Source organism: Artemia sp. Qi Xiang Cuo, chromosome 11 (genome assembly GCF_049724085.1).
Source record: "Artemia sp. Qi Xiang Cuo chromosome 11, ASM4972408v1, whole genome shotgun sequence".
In the NCBI taxonomy this organism is placed as follows: Eukaryota; Metazoa; Arthropoda; class Branchiopoda; order Anostraca; family Artemiidae; genus Artemia; species Artemia sp. Qi Xiang Cuo.
The window spans coordinates 45,276,212-45,299,374 of NC_142804.1; the positions used below are offsets into that span (position 1 = coordinate 45,276,212).

The 23,163-nt window shown below is 37.0% G+C and overlaps 1 protein-coding gene across 1 annotated transcript in view; it reads right to left on the reverse strand.

Annotated features, from left to right (window-relative positions):
- LOC148947023 (phospholipid-transporting ATPase ABCA3-like) overlaps positions 1-23,163 on the reverse strand; it is a 513,909-nt gene that overhangs the window by 212,286 nt on the left and 278,460 nt on the right. Inside the window, exon 16 of the mRNA XM_089096491.1 lies at positions 18,868-19,117. Within this exon, the coding sequence (XP_088952617.1) occupies positions 18,868-19,117 (250 nt within the window). The remainder of the gene's footprint in view (positions 1-18,867; positions 19,118-23,163) is intronic.

Below are 23,163 nucleotides of genomic sequence, written 5' to 3' on the forward strand. Positions count from 1 at the left end.
GAGGGGCGAAAGGGGCACCCCCCCCTCAACATAGTAAAAAGTAGTGTAATTTACTTAGTTAACGCAAGGTTGCGTTAATTAAACTTGCTATTTTTTAATTCATTCATTGTTGTCAATCGCTGTCCATAAGTTATGCAAGCTGTCTATTGTTCATATATAAGGTTTTTATCAAAGGGGTAATCTTATATACTTTGAAAAAAAGCCTCATTCGATTTCAATTGAATGTTCTAGATCTGTTTTTTAAAGTCAAGAATAATCGGACAGTTAGAACCCCCCCCCCCCCAATGAAATAAAAACTTGAAAGCTTTTGCAATCAAAAACGAACAAAAATTAATTTAAAAAACTTTCCGAAAAATAAGCTTTTCAAAGAAAAGTAAAGGTCATTTTAAACATAAGCTCAGGAGATACAAATATCTGTTAAAATTCAAACTCAAAACGACCAGAAATTTCTATTAAAGCATACATGAAACTGATAAAGAAAAAGACGATTTCTTTAACCTGCTTAGTTCTGAACTATCTTCTGTACCTCCCCATGACTACCTCCTCCTCCTAGGAGACTTGAATGCAAGTGTTTCAAACGAATCAGGCCTGCAGAACCTCGCTGTTGGACCTGTTACAGTGGATAATCTAAATGATAATGGAGAGAGGCTGCTGAATCGTTGTCTGGCCCACAATCTAACGATTGAGAACACATGGTTCCAGCGAACAAATTTAGCCAAGTACACCTAGTATAGCAATGATGGATCAACAAAGAAGATGCTCGATTATATCATCCTACGTCGACGATGGCTGTCGTCTGTCCAAAATTGCCACGCATACTGTGGCGCTGAGCTTGGCAACACCGACCACCGGCTGGTAGCTGCCAAAATTAAGCTCCGCCTCAAAGCTATGAAAAACAGCCAGTCTTCTCAGAAAATTGATGCCGGTCACATCCAACAGGACCCCGCTCTGGCTGAGCGGTACCATTTGGAGATATCCGACAGATTTGAGGTCCTCGGCCAATGCGATGACAGTGAAGTTGCATGGAAGTCCTTCAAAGAAAACATTCTTGTGGCAGTAACTAACGTTGTTGGAATGAGGCAACGGAAGAAAAAGGACTGGATCAGTAATCACTCCCTTGCCATCATAGAGCCCAGGCACGAAGCACGTCTTGGCGGGAACATGGCTACATACAGACTGCTAAACAAAGAGTGCAATTCCATGCTGCATAAAGACCACAAGGCTTTTATTGACAGCAAGGCATCCGAACTGCAAGAGGCCGCCAAGAAAAAGGACAGTGGAGCCACCTACAAGATTCTTCGTGAGCTGTCAGGTCAGTACACTCAAACTACGCCATACCTTCAAAGCGCTAGCGTTGAGAATATCTACGACCAATCACAATGCCTCCGCCAGTGGGAGGACCACTTTGAGAAACTGCTCAACTCAGATCCACCAGACCAGACGGACCACGAGCCAGCGGCTGCTGCGGCTACTACCATACCTGCTCCTGATGTTCCTGAATTTACAGCGCAGGAGATAAAAGCTGCCACCCGCAAGCTAAAGAATAACAAAGCGCCAGGAATATGTGGCCTAACATCGGAATTCCTTAAAAATGGGGGTCCAGCCATGATCCTCTGGCTACAAATGCTGTTTAACCTTGTGTGGCACTCTGAAAAAATCCCCTCAGACTGGAAAAAGGGCCTACTTGTACCAATCTACAAGAGGAAGGGGGCAAAGCAGAATGTAGCAATTATCGTGGCATAACTTTACTCTCAGTTCTTGGAAAGCTCTTCGCTATGCTGCTTCTCAAACGGGCAACGAGCTACCTCCATGCCCTCCGTCGCCCCCAGCAAGCTGGCTTCATACCAGGCAGGTCCACCACCGAGCAAATCCATACGATTAGACAACTAGTAGAGGAAACTCTTGAATATAAGAGGAAGGCGTACATTGCCTTTGTCGATTTTCGATCTGCCTTCGACACTGTCGATAGGTAGTCACTATGGCTAATCCTCCAGTCTGCTGGCGTACCCACGAAAATCGTCCGTCTCCTCAAAGAGCTGCATAATAACACTGAAAGTGCGGTGATCGTAAATGGACAGCCTTCCGGATATTTCAATATTAAAAATGGTGTCCGGCAAGGGTGTGCCGCTGCACCTGAGCTCTTTAACTGTGTATTAGACCACATCCTGAATAAAACACAGCAGGTACAGCCTTTTGGCATAGGCTTTGCTGGAAGAGTTCTTTCAGACGTCGACTTTGCCGACGACGTGGCGCTAATATGCGAAAACATTAGTGACCTCAAAACTACACTGGAAACACTGGCCTCTGCCGCTGAGAAACTCGGTCTGAAAACAAATTGGTCGAAGACCAAGATAATGCCCGTTGAGAAAACGCCGTCCAACCCCCTGTCATCTGTGGAAATTTGTGGCCAAACTGTAGAGGTAGTCAAGCAGTTTACTTACCTCGGTTCAATTGTCTGATCAAACGGAAGCCTAGATGCTGAAATATCAGCAAGAGCGGCAAGTCAAACTCTGTCTTCGGTCGCCTTCTAAAAACAGTCTTCCATAAACCCCAGATCAGCCGCCTCACCGAAGCACGAATATATTCTGCTTCGGTTGCCAGCGTTATGCTCTATTCTGCCGAGACTTGGTCACTGACTGAGACACAGACGCTGAAGGTAGATGCCATCCAGACGAAACACCTCCAAAAAATCGAACGCTCCCGATGGTCCAACAGGGTACGAAATTCGGAAATCCTCAGGTCTTTCAAACTCCCACCCCTGTCCGAGCAGCTTGAGTGTCGCTCGCTGCGTTGGTATGGTCATCTGCTCCGTCTGCCTGCCCAAACACCTGCCCGGCTCATCTTCGATCTCAACCCAGCTGCAAACGGCTGGAGGCGTCATAAGGGAAGACCACGCACCAGATGGGCGGACGTCATCCGTGATCGGCTCGCCTCCAGAAACATCGACCCGGCTGAAGCGACAACCCTCGCCCTGAACCGACCACTCTGGAGAAGACTGACGGCGCTGACGACTGGTTCCCTCTACGCTGGCGACACTGCCGAGCAAGAGCTTTAAGTAAGTAAGTAAGTATACATGAAACCCAAAACGAACAAAAATTAAATAAACAATCATAGCAAAAAACATGCAACAAGTAATAATATAAATGAATAAATAGATATTAAAGCAAGTAATGCTTAGATTGAACATGAAAATCAAGCTTAAAACGAAAAAGATAGTTTGCTATTAAAGCATAAATGAAACTTAAAACGAACAGAAATTACATAAACAATCAAGGCGAACAAACATACAATATAAATTAATGTAAATGAATAAATAAATCTTAAAACAAGTGAAACTTAAATTGAATATGCAAATCAAGTTTGAATCGAATAAAAATAACTACAAACAAGAGTTTGGATATTGCCTCACTGCAGAAGCCTAAAAGCTGCTGCGTCATTGGCGCTTTACTGAAAACGAATTATATTACAAACATTTCCTATTGTACCTAAAATTGAAGATAAATATTAAAATTACAGTAAAATTTTGAACTGGTGAGCTTTCAGCAATTAATATCAGTATACAAAAAATATTCAGTTTAATTTATTAGTTCTTTCCAAGATTGGTCAAGACGAATATAGTTTCACTACAAACAAAATTTGGATACTGTCCCCTTCTTTAACTGTAAAAACCTAAAGCCTTCTGCGTCATTGGCGCTTCACTGAAAACGAATTACTCGTATATTACAAATTTATTCTTTTCCAGTTCTTACAGCGTTGAAAATGAAAATAAAAATTACAGTGAAAAAAAAAATCTTGAACTTATGAATCTTTCAACAATTAATATCATTACATATCTAATATTCAATTTGATTTTGTTTATACTTTCCAAGACTATCCAAGACTCATATAGTTTTCAGTAAGGCGCCAATGACGCAGCAGGTTTTAGGTTTTTGCAGTGAGGCGATACTCAAACTCTTGTTCGTAGTTATTTGTATTCGATTCAAACTTGATTTGCATATTCAATTTAAGTTTCACTTGTTTTAAGATTTATTTATTCATTTACATTAATATATATTGTATGTTTGTTCGCATTGATTTTTTATTTAATTTCTGTTCGTTTTAAGTTTCATTTATGCTTTAATAGCAAACTGTTTTTTTCGTATTTAAGCTTGATTTTCATATTCAATCTAAGCATTACTTGCTTTAAAATCTATTTATTCATTTATATTATTACCTGTTTTATGTTTTATGCTATGATTGTTTATTTAATTTCTGTTCGTTTTGGGTTTCATGTATTCTTTAATAGTAATTTCTGGTCGTTTTGAGTTTGAATTTTAACAGGTATTTGTATCTCCTGAGCTTAGGTTTAAAATGGCCATTACTTTTCTTTAAAAAACTTATTTTTCGGAAATTTTTTTTTTTAATTAATTCCAAAAATGATGAGACAGAAATGAATTAGTTTTTTTTCCAAAATCAAGGCTCTTGACGAATTTTCTCAAACTTCCGACCTATATAGACGGTTTTTGTAGGCCAGAATATAAGTGTTGAATAAGTATCAAGAGACTAGTGGCTTCACCGCCAGACCCTGGCACTCATCACAAGACAGGCTTCTATAAATATATTTTCATAGTCGTTTTTCTGCTAACCGCAGATGCGAGCCGCTTCTTTATGTCATGACGTCACCACATGTTTGTTACAACCACCCTGGAAAAACTATGAATTCTTCCTTAAAGTAATGACCTATTTAGATCGTTTTTGTGACCTGAAATGTCAAAGATGTAATATATATATTATAATTATTAATCTTTTAATTAATTTAAGAAAATGAAATATCACTCTAACAATCACATGTTTTGTTGGTAGTTACAAGGGCTTCCTTCGACACTTAATTATATAGTCGTCGTTCATTTTCAGGAGGTAAAAGAAATTTTAAGCTACGTTACCTTTTCATATGAGAAGATATCCATATAACATACAATGATTAAAAACAGGAGAACTAAGGTCGACGCCAACAAATTAAAAGTTTGCCCTTGCGACTTATGTATAGTCATGGCAAATGAAGGCCGAAGTGGAAATTGATGTTGTTAAACAATACATCTAAGTTGACCTTTACTAGAATTCACTGTAACTCGAGATATGTGAGGTTATATTCCTGTATTTCCTCAGTAGTTATATTCATCTAAATTATGTTGTTGCATAATTCAGTAACAATAAGGCAAGTCTCATTACAGATCTGTTTTGAAATATATAGCTACGCAAAAGCATACTTATCGTATATTTCTTTATTTTTATGTCATGTGGTGGAAAATCTGCAGTTTCAATCAAATTGAGGAATCCTTGAGTAAATTAAATTCCTCCTTTTTCTTCATCTTTTATAGAATTGTAACTTTTATATGATTTGTATTCTACTGGGATTGACAATTTTTGCATTTGTTTTACTTCTTTGTTGATTAAAGCAAAAATAACTCGAATTGAAACTTTGTTTAAACAAAAATTCTCCAAATACTTCCTCAATTACATTACCACTGGAAATTATGTCCTCCAGTAATTCTAATTCATTAAGAAAATTTTTTGAAACATTTCCATTTCCCAGCTGGAGCTTGTACTTTGCAAATGCTTCCTGTTCAGGTTCAACCCGCATATTTTGTCAAGGGATATATGTTTGAAATCCTTCCGAAGATGACTTTTTTTTATTGTTAAATTGAGTGTTTCACTGCGGTTGCTTCAGGGTTGAATTTGTAAGCACAGTCGGAAATCATATCCAGCAACTATAATTTTCCCACCAAATGGCAAGCATGGATTTGCAATTGACCGCAGCAACTGGTCCATATTTTGTTAGCTATACTTGGAAAGCATAGGTGCTTCATCAAGTAGGAAAACATCTACTTGAGCTAATTCACACCTTTGCTTGAACCAGGTCTTATAATGAGAACAAAATCTGAGGAAAGTGGAAGTTTCAAGTCAAAGGTCTTGTCAGTTGTTAGTCCTAATGGTAATGAACTTGCTGCTATTCCCGTATAAGCAGTAAATTTTACTTTGTGATCCTTTCCACACAGAATGTAATACAAGATCTTAAATAAACCAATGTTTTACCGATACCACCTGTTCCATCTATGAAAAAACTTTTTTTTTTTTCCAACGCAAATAGGATACATAAAATATAAAATATTGTCAACATATATAAAACATTGTGAACAATTTCAAACTGTTTTCCTTGGGGAATGTTGTCCATGCCGTATCAATCCCCCAAAAACTAAAGCTTCAACCTTCTATTGTCATCGTATTTAACTTCAATGCCATAATACGATAAGCACGCTTTACTGTAGGATCTTTAGATTAATTATTTTGTCATGCAAACCAAATAAAATCTTCAGCGATCTGATTTTTGAACCTTTCCCAAAGAGCTTTTGGATCTGAAGGATTACCAAAAACAAGAATTTCTGTAGAGTATTCACATTGAAGAAGGCATTTTGGACGTTGCAATTTCTTTAAGGGCGTCAAACTACTGTTTATCGTCAAATTCAAGGCCATGAGTCTGGCATGCTTTTGTATGTGGAATAAAATTTGTTATGAACTGTTTTAAGATCTTCAAAACTTGTTGCATTCTCCACATGATACAAAAGTACTCACGAAATAGAAGCACTCGGGATGAGCCACAAAATTTACGTTGTGAATTCGTCCAATAACAAGCGACTGACGGATTCTTTGTTCCCATATACTAGTATTTCCATTTCATCGATAGTGTTCAGCCATTTCCGAGTAGAAGAGAAATTCCTTGTTTTTCATATATTTTAACGCCTTATTGTGTCGAAAATACGCTTCTATCCTTGAGCCATTTTGTCCAATATTTACCAAATCTTCTTGGGTTGGCTGATATCTTGCATTAGGTAACGTCCTGGCAAATGAACATTTAAACTTTTTTTTTTTTTTTTTTTTTTTTTTTTTTGTAATAAATAAGGGTTTATTTATCAACCAAAAATAACAAAATCCAGAAGCTAAGCTTGTAAAGGAGATCATTACCCCAACTAGGCCTAAAAAAAAAAAAATAAAATAAAAATAATAATGAAAAAAAAACCTATCACATAAAACTAACTAATAAGCGACTATACCACCCCTACACAATATAATCACTTAAATTCTAAATATAAAAAAAGATATACCCTTCAATAATCAAACCAAAAACAAAACACACAAAAAAAAAAAAAAAAAAAACATTAGCAAACTAAAGGCAAAAAAGACCGGAGAACTTGCTCAAAACCCACCAAAGACATAAAAAAAGATTTAGTTTAAAATACTCCAAGACTCATAGACAAATGTCACGTTCTTTATCTTTTTTGGCGTACTGTCCCGAGCACGAGGGCTAACATGGTGGATACAAAACATTGACCTAGTTGTCACAGGCTTAGGTACTCTAAATCCATTCGAAAAGTCTTAAACTATAAGAATGAAAACTAGAAACAGGCAGAAAAAAATCTTGAAAGCAAATTGGTAGCATTTTATTCTGATGTTTAAACATAAAAAGAGCTTTATAAAACTTAATCAATCCAAATAGTGGAACAATATGTAGTTCAGCATACCTTACTCTAACCGAGGAACGCTTATCATCTCCAGTAAGTACTCTTACAGCTTTATTCTGTAATACTCTAATCTGCGATAAATGACCCACAAACGTTGAAGACCAAGCCAATATACAATAAATCAAATACGATGAATAAGGGAGATATAAAGCATTCTGAGAACCGGTCTAGGGAAAGTACTCTTTAAATTCCTTATAATTCCCAAATTTTGGGCAACTCTAGCTGCAATTTGATTAATATGGTCTTTGAAACTCAAGCACTCATCAACTATCACTCCAAGAAACTTCACTGCTCTGACACGTTCTATAGCATTCCCATCAAGTTCTAGTTTCTCTATCCAGGGATAGTAATTTACACTTCTCCCGTAAATCACAAATTGACTTTTCTTATGGTTTAATTTAAGTTTATTAACTCTCATCCATTTCTCTATTTGTTCCATTCCCTTTTTCAGAACTAGTAGAAGTTCTCTTTCTGTCCTCGCAGCCACTGTGAAATGTGTGTCGTCAGCAAAAGTAGGAATTATAATTCTGTTACCGCGATCCCCTTTATCCGAAATATTTATATCTTCAATGCACCGGTAAATATCATTTATATAAATCAAAAATAAAAGAGGTCCCAAAACTGACCCTTGAGGAACGCCAGCCTTGACTCTCTGCGGGCTAGAGGTCTCACTTTCGATTTGAACAATCTGCATACGTTCACTCAGGAATGATCTAACAAGTTCCAAAAATTTTCCACCGATACCACAATTATCTAACTTCTTTACTAAAATTTCATAATCCACACAATCAAATGCTTTCATTATGTCAAGGAAAACGGATGCCACTTTAAGACCACGATCTAAATGATCATTAACAAATGTCGTCAAGAAGATCACTGCTTGTTCAGTTGACATTCCTTTCCTAAATCCAAACTGACTAGATCGAAAAAAAGACCTAGATTCTAGGAAATTAACCATTCTTACATTTATTAGTCTCTCTATTATTCTAGAAATAACAGGAAGAAGCGAAATAGGCCTATAATTATCTAAATTCCCACTATCACCCCCTTTAAAAAGCGGTTTTACTTTCGCAATCTTCAGACAATCGGGGAAAATACCTGACTTAAAACACTCATTTATTAGCATTACCAACTGACTAGAAACAATAGGATAAATAACACGGAAAGCTTTCACAGTCATGAGATCCAATCCTGCTGCACTGTTTTTCATATTTTTAACCACTTCACACAACTCACTTAATTTAACCGGCTTTAAATAAGCAGATACTTCGCTCTTATCAGGCAGAAATTGTGTAAAATCGCCATCCTCAGCAAGGACTGGGATACTGGATCCTACATTAAGGCCCACATTAGAGAAATGTTCACAAACTGAATTGCAACTCACACTGTCCGGAAGCTCCGAGGGAGACCGACTAGGGCTCGTTACAGACTTTATAAGTTTCCAAGTCTTGCCTGGATTTCCCTCAGCTTCTTTAAATTTAAAAGCAAAATAATCCGTTTTAGCTTTCCGAAGGAGAAAATTTCGCACGTTATTATATGCTTTATAATCATCCCTAGTAGTTGTCCCTTTATTTTGGATCAATTCCTTATATAAATGGTTTCGCCTTCTCATACTTAAGAGTAGACTCTTAGTAATCCATGGTTTCTTTGCTGATTCATATCTGTAAACTCTTTTAGGTTCAACACATTTCTGAAGCAAACCTGTTAATGTCCCGTACCATTTTTCAAGTTTCCGATTGATATCATACTCCTCTTGTAAAAAATTGAATTCAGTCTTATCAACTTCTATTTTAAAAAGGGCAACAACCTCAGAATCAATAATAGGCCTAATGACATTACAACGATGTCCCTTATTCAACTTTAGGACTTGCGGTACTGTAATCATTACTCCAAAATGATCTGAAACACTATTAACCACAACAGCAGGTGACTTATATTCAGTATTTACAAATATGTTATCCAATATTGACGCAGAATTCTCAGTAATTCTTGTACAGATACTTATAGTAGGCTTCAGCCCGTAGCTAAGCATCATATCCAGAAACTCCTTAACTCTCTGACTAGAATGTAGACTTTTCAAATCAATATTGAAGTCACCACACACAAAACACGGCTGTCTTGTTCCACTCAACAGGTCCAGTTGCTCTTCTAACAGACTCAGAAATTCAACAAGGCTACTAGACGGAGGTCGATAAATAATAGCAAGAACATTTAAAATTTTGCTTAGATACTTTCACAACCATCGACTCAAACACCATTTCCTTATGTTTAGTAAGGGAAGGCATCGGCAAGACATTAAAGACACTCTTGATATATGCCGCTAAACCTCCATGTTGGTGCAGTTCCCTGTTTTTTAAAACCAGTTGGTAATTAGGAACATCTAATAGGGGTGACGTATGAGACTTCAACCATGTCTCAGTCAGGGCCAAAACCTGTAAACCTTGAGTCTGCAGAACTTCCTCCAGGTACTGAAAAGAAGTACTAATACTTTGGCAATTTAATTGAAAAATCGAGAAATCACTCGGGTCATAATCATTATTCAAATCCTGAAGGAACTTATAACGGGCATTCAAATATTCCTCACCAATACCATTACTATCAAATTCACGATGGAGTACCCCACCCCCAATATCTTCAATCCTGAGTGAATCATTCTCCAGCCCCTTCAACCTATTCCATTCTAAATTAACCATTACCAAAAATCATTTTGTCACGGATATGAGAAGGAAAAGGTTCAGTTAACTTACACTTATCATTTTCATCATTCGTTGAGTTGGTATCATCGCTTCCACACTTCGATCCTAAACAAAAAAAAACATAAATATCTTCATAAAATCCAAAAAACACTGCTACTGTTTCCAGGCCTAGTATCACTGAAAGCCAAGACCAATCCATAAGAACTCCAAACACAACCTGGTACGCTCCGCACCGCGCAATACATTATATACCATTAATACTTTTTTCTCATTTTATTCTTTTACTTTATTCCATCCACAGCATCTTTTTTTAAAAAAAAGAGAAGAAAATAAAAACACGAGACAACATTACTTCATACCAATATGCTATCACAAAAAAAAAAAAAACGAAGAAGAAAAAAACGCAACAAAATAATAACTCAAAGCCATATTAAACTAAAATAATTAATATAAATAAAAATATGACAACCCGCCTAGCATTGCATAGGCCCACCTCCAGGATTTATCGGCACTGACAATTCAGGAATCATGTCATTCACGGAGAAAGAAACACGCAGGCCGTTTGGTCGATCAAAGCAAAGGAGAGGTGGAACCGGTTTTGTTACCCATGCTTGAATACCACAATCAACGAGCTTTAACCTTTTTTCAAGCAGCCGTTTTCTAACATCTCTAACTGCCGTCGGAGCATCATCACTAAGATAAATATCTTTATGACGCAAACAGTCTTTCCTTTAAGTTTTTTACTCTGTTTCAGAATCGTTATTTTTTATTATTTAGAACGAACAGTAACTTTAAAATATCTACGCTCCTTTTTTACTTATGTAACAGCAAATTCTGGGGTCTCGTTTACACCTAGTCCTTCTTCACAAACAGTTTTGAAAATCACTTTAGCTTGCTCTTTATCATCGCAAGGTACATTCCAAACCGCTATATTTTTCTCATTCATTCTATACTCGCGATGCATTAACTGATTTTTAAACTGATTATTTTCTTCAAGGAGAAACACTGACTCAGATGTAACAACACTAATCTCTGATTTTACATTTATTATTTCATTCTCAGTAGCCGCCACATGGGTCTGGATCGTCGAAAATTGCTGCGATTGGCCAGATAGAGCTTCTTCAAGCGATTTGACCCGGGTTTCCAGAGATTTGAACTGGTCCGTGATACCGTCAAGCTTTTTTCCATTGTCTTTCCCTATAGTTAGAATTTCAGAAAAGCTCCGAGCCAGCGTCGAAATTGGCAAATTCTCTCCATCCTTAGGTGAAGATGACGAATAATCATTTTGATCCTCTTCGAATGAGACTTCTTTACGGTTTCTTTTATTTTGCCCCATGTATAAGCATCAATTAAAAAATGGACAAATAGTCTTACCTCAGCCGGCAACGATTGTTTATCCACGATGTTGCTAGCGTGCAGTGCTTTTAGCCGTTTGGCACGGCAAACACCTTTTCCAACGTTGGTAATCAAAGGCTCTGTTTATAATGACTAAAATCCAATCCTCTTTTACTCCATGCAATTCTTCAGTTCAAAGCAAAAATCAAACACCAAAAAATTTTCTTTCATCAATTCAAAACATTAATCTCACAAGCTATTTCACTCTTCAGCCAAAACTACCGCAGGCACGGAGCGCCTAAGGTGTTACTCGTTCGGGGAATGAATCATGACTGAAGTCTTACCTCACGTTACCACGTTGAAAGACATGGCTCTTTTTTGGATGACACAACTAAATAGTCACCAGAATGCTTCAGTTGGTGTAATGCACCGTTCATCCAAATAAATTTCTTCTTCATTAAAAACCGTTCACCGTTTATTTTCGACAATCTTTATTGAATCACAATCATGTCCCTTGTGGAAATATTTATACAGACACTTTACCGGACCTATATTTCCCATGTACTTGACATTTATGTGAAATTAAAAATTTTTAAGGCGTGAGGGTTATTTGTTGTGCCATGACGATTATCACGAGTAATTATGTGATTATTAGAATCTTTTCAATAAACAGCAAGGCCAGGTAAAAATTCTTCTCTATTCATTTCGTCTAATTTAGGATCATAACAAGGCCGATAGGTTGATTTTTCGGCATCCGATAAAGATGTGACTGAATTATACTGCTTTGGAAAACTGAAGCAGATCTGAGATTTTCCATTTTTATTAATCATGCAACTCAGATTTGGATTTAAATTACCACACAGATTATGAATCATCCATTATAAGACCACTTTTCTTAATAATGGATCGTTAAAATTTGGACTTTCAGTTGAAATAAGATCATCAATTTCAAAAGGGTTATGGATTCAATCTTGAAGACTCATGATCAGCAGCAAAGGTATATGCGGTAGTCCATGTTTTTGAAATTAAATCATCCGTGATTATATCATCAAATTTACCTTTTGTGATTCGAGTTATCAGATCAGGACGATCTTGAGGGGACTGTTCTATAATTGCAGTATCATTAAATTTAATACTTGCTGCTTCTTTAAATTCGGGCCAATCAGGATTGCAAGTCACAGTAATAAAGAATCTCGGGGTCCAAGGCGATGAACAATAGTCAAGGCGTCTTCTATATATTCAGCAAAGTAGCGAGTTGATCAGACGAATGATAACGGTAGTATTACTTTTTCACCAATGAATGCATTTAAAAAGTCGTGTGACACTTACGTAGTTTGAAGCCATAATAGTTTTCTGGTTAATTTTATCCAATCAATAAGACCACGGTCAACACAAATATCGGTATCGAAGAGGTACTGTTAGAAAAGTCTTCGACCAAAATGCAAAACATTAAAACCAATCCGATGCACGTTGGGTATTACAGCTTTCATCGCTTGAAAAGCGATACGATACCTAGCTAATTCGAGCCACATCATAAGTGGGCGACTTAGATAAGGTAAGATAAGATTTATTACAAAAATAGACTATCAATAGCCTTTATAGGCCGAACTCATATTCTGAGTCAATGACAGACAATATAAAAAAAAGACAATAACAGACAATAACAACATACAAAATAAAATCCAATAAAAAGATACAAAATTCTGAGGCCAGGTAAAATATAAAATTGATTATGTACAAATTAACAACTATTTATTACATCAGTAAAAAAAATGGCTAAAAGATTGTTTGTATCGCAAGGTAGTACAAGGAATGGGAGATAAGGTGGAGATAGGTTGGTACACAGTTCGTTGAGGACAATTTCTATCAGTTACATGGTATTCAGGGAAAAGGTTCCCGGTACGGGGGTACAGAAGTGCCAACTTATCAAAACGGAGGCACAGATTATTTCTTCTGTGCTCGAAGGTCTCTAGTTTTGAAATATTAAACAAATGCAAATATGGTACCTTGCCCTCTTTAAAAATGATTCCTAGAGCTCACTTTTTGGCATTTTCAATCTTTTGTGTTGCTTCATTTGAGAGGCCAGGATGCCAGAGAGGACAAATATACTCTATTATGGGACGCGCAAAAGAAATGTATACTTGTAATAAATGTGATTGAGGGCAACTAAATTTATTTAAAAGTTTAAGGAGGGAAAGCGAGGAGTTTGCTTGTCGTAGTATATTATTTTTGTGGGCCTCCCATTTCAATAGTAAGAAATTGTAACACCAAGGAGCTTAAGAGATGTGACAGAGGTTTCAGGAGACATAGGAATAAGAAAGCGGGGATTTATGGAATCTTACTGAGACTATTGCAGATTTAGAAGGATTAACTGTCATATCAAAGAAAGAGGCCACATTGGTAATATCTGGGAGTATGCCCATTGGATTGCGAAAAAGTTTTTAGTTAACAAAATTTTCAGATATCTCGCAATTATTCTGTAATTTTCTAATCCCCCTATCTAGAAGGAATTGTTTTCTGATTTTAAACTTTCCAAATACTTTACCCCCTCTATGTTCAAATATACAGCGTAAATTATATATTTCTAATCTATTCTGTCACTTGTCTTGTCTCATGCTAAGATGAAACAAACTGACGAAGAAACCGGTTTGTTCTCGAGTTTTACACAGTGTAAACTTGAGTAAGTGGCTCATAATACATAAGCACCAAAATTCCTTCCTGCTACAGAAATAAACAAAAAACTGAAATAAAATTCTCAAATTTGGATCTATCTATCTCAACACATTTACGGTCCATTTGCAACCTCTTCAGATAATTCAAAATAAGGAAAATAGAATTCTGGGTACTTTTGTTCATCGCCCAATGATATGATTTGTTCAACGCCAAGAGATATGATTTTGTTTAAAGGGTGGTATAGTTGAGTCACTCTCAGGTTTGCCCGGAACCCGTTTTTTCCTATATATTTATATTTTAATTTTATTTTTTTTTGTTTATTTATTATTTATGGGATGGTGGGGGGAAATTTTGGAGTATGTGATGTGAAGTATTGATATTTGGTTATTGCGACCAGGAGCCGAGTGAGTGTAGGATTTTCAGTTTTTTTTCTTTTCTTTCTTTTTCTTTCTTTCTTCTTTTTCTCTTTTTTTTCTCTCTAGTATGTTATTATAGTGTTAATTTTAAGAGGGTAAATGGTTACAAACAAGCGTTAGATTATGGAAGGTCATTTGTTTTTTTTGTGTTGTGTTGTTTTTGGAATAAACCCTTATCTAATCATAATGAGGCTTCAAAATCTCTCGGTCACCCAAACTTTGTATGTTTTTCTCAATATTCTTAATCTTAAACAGATGAAGGACCTGCATACAGCAATGTGGTATTATGCTATTCAATCTTTCACAAATCACTTTCATAATTTAGGTATAATTAAGACTCCGATTTCTCCTGCCCACCACGTCCACTCCAAGAAGTATCGCCTTCCTCCAATTAAATCAGAAAGAGCTGGATTCTCAATCACATATCAGATTCCTCATAGTGTAAATTAACTTAATTTAGTTGAAATGTTCCCAAGTTTCAAGATTAGATCTTCTTTGAAAAAACATATTTCAAAAATGGTTCTTTGTCTGGATGTTGGTGTTGATGAATGATTGATATTAGTATGATTTGTGTTGTGGTGTTCTCGCGCTGGGGTGGCCTCCTCTGTTATCTCCTACCTTGTATGTTTTTTTTTTTTCGTTTTTTTTTTTTTTTTTTTTTTTTTTATATATATCCTGTATTTGGGATTTCGGCATTTTCTTATATTTGTTTATGGACGACACATCGAGCCCTGCTCTCTGTCGACCAGTTTAGAAATTTATTTGTCATGTGTTTTTGTCAATAAAATATCTTGATCTTGATCTTGGAAAGCCGTATCTTCCACGAGGGGATTTTCCACGGGAGGGGGTATGGGGTATTGTCTGGCGGGTAAAAACTGGCCACCATCTTCACCAGTTGTTTAATATCGAGAGAGGTACAGATAGAGTTCATCCTCAGGGAATTCAGTAGGATTTCATCGTAATCTGATAAGTTGGGGGTAGGGATGAGTTTAGTTTGGACATAAAATAATATACGACCCCCTTTTTCCCAAGAAGGTGATCGGGAGGGCAAACTTTTACAAACTGAGCTTAATTGTTGATTATTAGGGAATCTTGATTCTGGGACTGAACCTCTGTTCATTCCCATTCGGAAATTTATAACGGTTTGAGTACTGAGATTTTTTTCAATGGAGTTGGGGGGATGGAGCTATTTGGGGCAACAGTTTATAAGAATGATGCTGATAGTAAGGGGATGGTATTGAGGCACTATTTTTAGCAGTTAAGGAGGAAGGTTTGGAGAGACATGTGTTAAAAATAAAACACTGGTTTACACTAGAGTCACGTAATTCCATGCTTCCAGAAACCGAAGTACCTGGGAATGAATGGATGGAAATAGGGTCATCGTTGTTGCGACAGAATACGGTGGGGGTCTTAAGCTTCCCAGACTGGGCTGGTGATTCAGTGGCCACTGGGTGTGTTACTCGGCCCAGCTCGGTGGCTCTTGCTTTTGACAAAGTTTTCTTGGCACTGTTGGATCGGGGAGAATTTGTTTTCGTTCAGCTGAAATGCTTGCGGTATCTCAATGACCTTTGATGTAATGGTGGGAAAGGTGGAAATATTTGATTCAAATCGTTTTTGACAGTTCCAAACTGACGAGAGAAAAATTTAGGGGATACTGACTGTTGATTTAAGTTTTTTCGGCACTATTTTAAGGGCTTTTTAAAATATTTGTATCCATATTTCAAATGGATTTACTACATTCGCTGAAGCTAAGCCGACTTCTAAAATTGTCACTAACCCTCGAATGCAAGGGTTTGCACCCAGGGACACTATATTCATCCCTGAAATAATAATTCTTGCACAGATGATTGTATTTACACGACTCGTCTTTCTTGCAAACCCCTCTCCAGGCATATTTGCATATACCCATAATACCATTAACTTGCTTCCTGGATAGTTCATCACTAGTTTTGAACTCACTTCCACTTTTACATGTATAATTCAGGTCAACTTCAGGATGAACACTTGTGCCTGGGAGGGGATTAAAACCAAGACAGTTTAATCCTGTAAATACACAAATTTGTCTTTTTATGTAAGTTGAAAAATCACTGCATACTTATCAATAATTTTGTTGTTAACCTTGTCTCCTGTTAAATTTTGATTTTTGATGATGTTATCAGGAGCCACATTAGCATCAATAAGTCTTGTTTGAACAGAACTTGGGGATTTCCCTTAGGGTGGACATTTCTTTAATAACGGTTTCAAGTCCACTCATTAATGATAATAACCACTGCATTGGAGGGAGGGGGTGTCTTGCTTTAGGTGCATTAGGAACGTTGTTTAACAAGTCGGACTGGCAGGAAGCACAGGTCTTGAATATTGTAGCTAGGTCAGGGGTTTGACAACTTAAATCAGCTGTTTTTTCAAACAAAATTGGTTGGGCAGGACACATTAGACGTGGTTGAGGGGGGCTGTCCTGGGGCATGAAATTAGTTTGGCAAGGAATTGGTTTAAGAGACGATAAGGGTGATAACATCAGTTCCTTAAAAAATGTTGACTAATTCCCTTTCCATTGGGTCACATAGAGGTGTCTTAAGAGTAGACGGGGTCTGGGAGGGGGGAAACGCAAAGAGTCATCAAAAGCTACTACCTTGTCATTAGCATCTTCTTTTGTAGTACAATCTAGACAAAGCCAGCTTTTTGACCACTTAGAACGTTCAATACCAGAGAAATGTTCATGAAAGTAAAATTCACAGCTATTGCACTGAATAGAGTTAATTGGAGGGAGGGGTGTCTTGTTTTCGGTGCAGTAGGTACGTTGTTTAACAGGTCGGACCGGCAGGGAGCACATATCTTGAATGCTGTTGCTGGGTCAGAGGTTTGACAACTGAAATCAGTTGTTCTTGAAGCGAAATTGGTTTGCCAGGACACATCGGACGCGGTTGAGGGGGGACTGTCCAGGGACATGAAGTCGGTTTGGAAAGGAATTGATTTGAGAGACGATAAGGAAGATGACTTCGCTTCCTTAAAAATGTTGACTAGGTCCCTTCCCGATGGGTGACGTGGAGGTGTCTTAAGAGTAGATGGAGTCTAGGGGGAACAACGCAAAGGGTCATCAAAAGCTACTACCTTGTCATTAGTATCTTCTTTTGCAGTGCAATCTAGGCAAAGCAATTTTTTGACCACTTTGAACGTTCAATACCGGATCAATGTTCATGAAATTAAAATTTTTAGTTGTTGCGCTAAATAGAGTTAATGGTAACTCTTTAATCTGCATTCCTGGCATACTCTCTTAGTCATTTTTTTTTACCGGAGTGGTTTCAATATACTATTAAAGAAAATATATCACCGTTGTAAGTGTATCTTGCACGAAGCTCTGAGTTTGAAGTAGCATACCCCTTGACCCTTCCGAAGTTCCAGCTGGATAAAACATTGGCTAAGTAAAGAACTCCACACAATGGTCAGTATCTTTTTAGACGACAAGAGTTTTGCCACGTTGTCTTACAACCATTTCATTTGGTGGATAAGTTCGCATATACAAGCCTTTCGCGTAACAAATGTCTTTCGCGGCCCAGCCTCAAAATTGCCTAGTTTTTTTGTTCTTTTTTTAACTGGCAGATTAATATTTTTGAGAACAAACCCAATCTAAATAGGTCGAAACTTAAAGAAAAAATTTGTATATTTTCCCGAGATAGTTTTATCAAACCTATTGTAACGCTAAGACGTTAAGAAGAGGCTCACATTGTCTGTGGTTAGAAGACAAGCGACAATTATAATGAATGTAAACAAGCCTGCATCGTAGCCACGCTAGGGCCCAGCCCATGAAATCAAGATGAGGCTCACAATGTGTGTGGTTAGAAGATAAGCGACAATAAGAATCAATATATACAAGCCTAACATATGGCTAAACCAAGGTGTGGCCTCGAAACCAGCTACATTACTTTTTTCTTGAATTTGGCACATTGACATTTTTGGCCAAAAAAAAAATCCAAATACCATACAAATTTCAGAGAAAGTTTTCCCACGGTGGTTTTATTGAACCTATGGTGACACCATGAAATCAAGAAGAGGATTCGGTTAGAAGACAAGCGAAGGATCTCAATATATATTAAATAAGAAAATGTTTTTTCAAAAAATAAATCAAGTTAAATAAATTAATTATTTTCTTTGCAAAGCCCTTAATTCAACTTAATTTACCCAAACAATACTTACTTAAAAAATACTTCTTCCATAGAAGTTGAAGAGATACCGTAGCTCCGTATACTCAGCTCAAGTTTTCTCTCATCAAGCTCCATAAAAATTTCTTCAAACCGGGCTGAATACTCCTTTGGTAAGACGTACGACAACTCTGCACCAACATCTTGGTCAATATGGAGGTTCGGAATATATTTGTTAATCAATCTTGTAATTTCGTCTACTCTACATTCCACATCCTTTACAACTGTTAAATGGTAGCCGGCCCCTAAGTAGTAAACATACAAATAAGCATAACATCTAAAGAAATAATAGAAATTAAGACAAACAAGTAAGATAAATAATAGACAAATATATAATAAAAACACAGGTAGAGCAATCGCACTGCCTAAATAAAGAACGACATTCGTAAAATGTATTGTTTATTATTTTTTCTCTTAAGACCAGGGCACTTCGTATCGAATGAGTTGTCGTGTGGTGACGCTTTCTAATTAAGTAAATTCGGAATTTAGTAAAAATATTAAGACGTATATAAAAAAGTTTAGAAATACCACTTTTATTAAGATAAGGAACATGTCCTGGCAAGTGCATGCTTAACATGAAATTGAGGAATTACCATTTCCTAGCTATATGCGTCACTGGGTCTCGATAATGTGTGGTATAGGAATTGTAAAAAAGATACATTTCATGGGAAGGGGCGGACAGATACTAATCTTATGCCGGACTGACCTCTGGTCCGTTGACTTAGAAACATCTTGAAATATTACCGAATTATTGTAAGTGTCTAAGTATCCTATTGTGTTATATATTATTGTTGATTAATGATACTTGTGGTCTCCGTCGGACAACCAGTCCCAGCAAAATGTATATCTACCATTAATCTTTGTACTAGATTATTTTAACTGAATAAAAGTATTGTGTTGTAGCCAACCTCTCCACAATCTACTTTTAGTCCCACGAATATACCCAGCTGGTACGCCTCATTAGTCAGGTCATAGCCTAATACACGCTACCGAAGTTTAATTACCTTAGGACAATAGTTTATCTCCCCTATAAAGGGAGAATAAAGGCAAAATTCACAACATCACCGTAATACCATAATACCACTTTACCACAACTGGTGGCGGTTGCACTAACTGGGAGAGGAATAAATAAAATTTAATTTTTGAAATAAAATGGCTTTACCAGCGGAAAAATAGCTTCCCTATCAACAGTACTTGAAATTGCCAAAATTACACCAGAATACACGGGAATTTCAGATGTAGATGAGTTTGTCAAAAATTAAAAATTTTCAACGAAATAACTTTGTTGTTTGACAGTAAGGTCAAAGAGCAATGAGTTGCAGCTAGATTAAAGGGAATCGCCCTTAAACACTTTGAGGTGATTAAGGAAAAAGAGCCCAAGGCCATTAGCACCCTAATCGAATCTATTAAAACAAGGTTCATAGAAACGATTATCTCCGAGAGGCTAAGAACAGAGGTGGTGACATTCAATACCTAAACTAGCATCAGGGAATATGCAGACAAAATTTTTCGATCTGTATGCTTACAGTTAAAGAAGGGTGGAAGTGACGAGACAGTACAGAAAGTGCAGTTACATATTTTTACGCAAGTGTTACCAAAAAAGCTACTAAGACTAATATTATCACGGAAACCAGAAAATCTAGAGCAGACTTTAATCCTAGTAGAAAAGAGGTAAAAATAGACGAGGCCATGAAGAAGTTTGATCAAATGTGAATAAATAACACAAGAACCCAAGAAAGTGTACAATAAGAAAGGGGACAGAAGCGGGTAAGCTTTGAGGAGCCAAATTATGAACCAAAAAGACGCGACGGAGGCCGAGGGTTACCATCTAGAGAATTAGCTGACAAATTCTATGACCTTGAATCGTTAGCAGCTAATAACTAAAGAACATATGGGCACCCACCCCCACCAAAGAAATACAGTTATGACAGATCAAGAAAATTTAGAAGTAACCACGAAACCAACAAACAATTTAAGAGAAAGCTTAATTGCTATGATCGTAACAAACCAAACCACTATGCTGCGGACTGTTAGCATAGAATACGCAAAGAAAGCCGGACGTACAAGACAAGACACCAGTTCAAAACGCAGAGGGAATGAAATTTAGGAAGGCAGGGAACAAATAACACTTGGCAAAAAGCTAATAACATTCCTGAATTTAGGCCTAGAAATCAAACGGTTAACAACACCTAGGGTCAAAATTGCAACGCTGAAGAAAACTGGAATAACCTCAGTAAGTTCTGGTCACACAGTGGGCATTTAAACGGAGACGCCAGTCTCTAAGGGTCGACAGAGCTAATTCCTTAAAAAGACCGCTTTAAAGTTTAGAGTGTTGTGATACACATGCAAATAATAATAATATACCGATTTTGCGTTGTTTTAAAATTGAGCGTTTCCTAAATTTACCATGTTTACTTGATACGGGTGCGTCTAAATCTTTAATTAGAGTGGGAGATGAATTTTTGAAGAGGTTGCCTCATAGAGTCAATAAGCGCGTAAACAGAAACCAGAATAGCCTGACATCAATGACAGGTCACAAACTGACAAATTTGGGGGAATACCCATTAAAATGTTGCACAGGAGATAAGGAAATAACAGTAACGGTGATAATATGTAAGCAGCTACCATTTTCTTTTATTCTAGGGGTAGATGCTATAAGAATATATGGGATCGTTAAACTAGTAAAATAACCATAAGCCAGCCCAATGAAACTAATAGGCAAATTTGCGTAACAACAGATAAAGAGTGACGATTCGGATTATAACTTAAAAATAAACGGGAAAATCACAACAGAAGGGGGAAAAACGGCTCAAGTGCTAGCGACATTAAATAAAAAGGAAGAGAAGGTTAGAACAATGGATACAATGATAGGGGGATACACCCTCAACGAATACCCCACGATTTTCGTGGAAAATCAAGTTATTAAAATTGAAAATGGTATCACATATTTAAAACTATCAAATTTAAGTTATAACAAAGTAAAGCTGACCTAAACAGCGCTTGGGTCGGTGAAAAGATATTAAACTCAGAAACAAAAACCCTAAGCAGACCAGAATTAAGCGTAAATTTCGCTAGCCACGAACAAATGGCGTCGAAACCACAATCGCAAGAAAAGTATTGAATAACGAAAACTAACTTTTGGCAACAATTTGATTTAAAACATTTACTGGATAACATAAAAACCCGGGTGAGAATAAATTTTGATTGGATGTGTTTTGGAAAATAGTGGGCTAGAGAGGGGCATTAGTCTCTATCCAATTACTTTTAACTATTAAAAAAGGCACTAGCCCTTTCAATTTCCAATTGAATGGACTCTTTTGAAGTTTCTACGAAAGCGCTTTCAATGAAAACTTTATATACCCCAGGGCATAACTTACAACCCTTGCACTGAGGGCTCTGAGCGGGATATCATCCCAAAAGACCTAATTTCCAGAATTTTCAATTACATTTAACAAAATGGATATCTCAAAATTTTAACTCGATGTGTTTGGGAAAATGGTGGCCGTTAGAGGGGCGTTAGTCACTATCCAATCACTTTCAACTATTAAAAAAGGCACTAACCCTTTCAATTTCCAATTGAATGAGCCCTTTTGAAGTTTCTACGACAACAATTTCAATAAAAACTTTAAATGCCCCCAAGGCATAAGTTACAACCCTTGCCTTGAGGGCTGTGGGGTGAGGGGTTGTCATCCTTAAAGACCTAATTTCAATTTTCAACTACGTTGAACAGAATGACTATCTACAAATTTTGATTGGTTGTGTTTGGGGACAAGGTGGGCGAGAGAGGGGGGTTAGTTTCCCTTAAATCACTTTCGACTATTAAAAACCGTACTAGCCCTTGGAATTTCAAATCAAATTAGCCCTTTTTCAAGTTTCTACGACAAAGATTTCAATAAAAACCTTAAAAGCCCCCAGGACATAATCCTTGCCCTGAAGATTGTGGGGGAATGTCCCTCTCAAAAATATGTTTTCGATGTGGAGATCAACTACGCTGAACAAAATAGGTATCTCAAAATTTTTATTGCATGTGTATGGGGGAATGATGGGCGTGATGGGGGGCTAGTTGCCCTCCAATCACTTTCAACTATTAAAAAGGGCACTAGCCCCTTGAATTTCCAATCGAATGCTCTTTTTATTAAGTTTCTACGACAACACCTTCTTTAAAAATCTTATGTGCCCCCGGGCATAACGTGAAACCCTAGCCCTGAGGGCTGTAGGGGAGTGTCCTCCTCAAAACATATTTTCTATCTGGAAATCAACTACGCTGAACAAAAAGGGTATCTCAAAATTT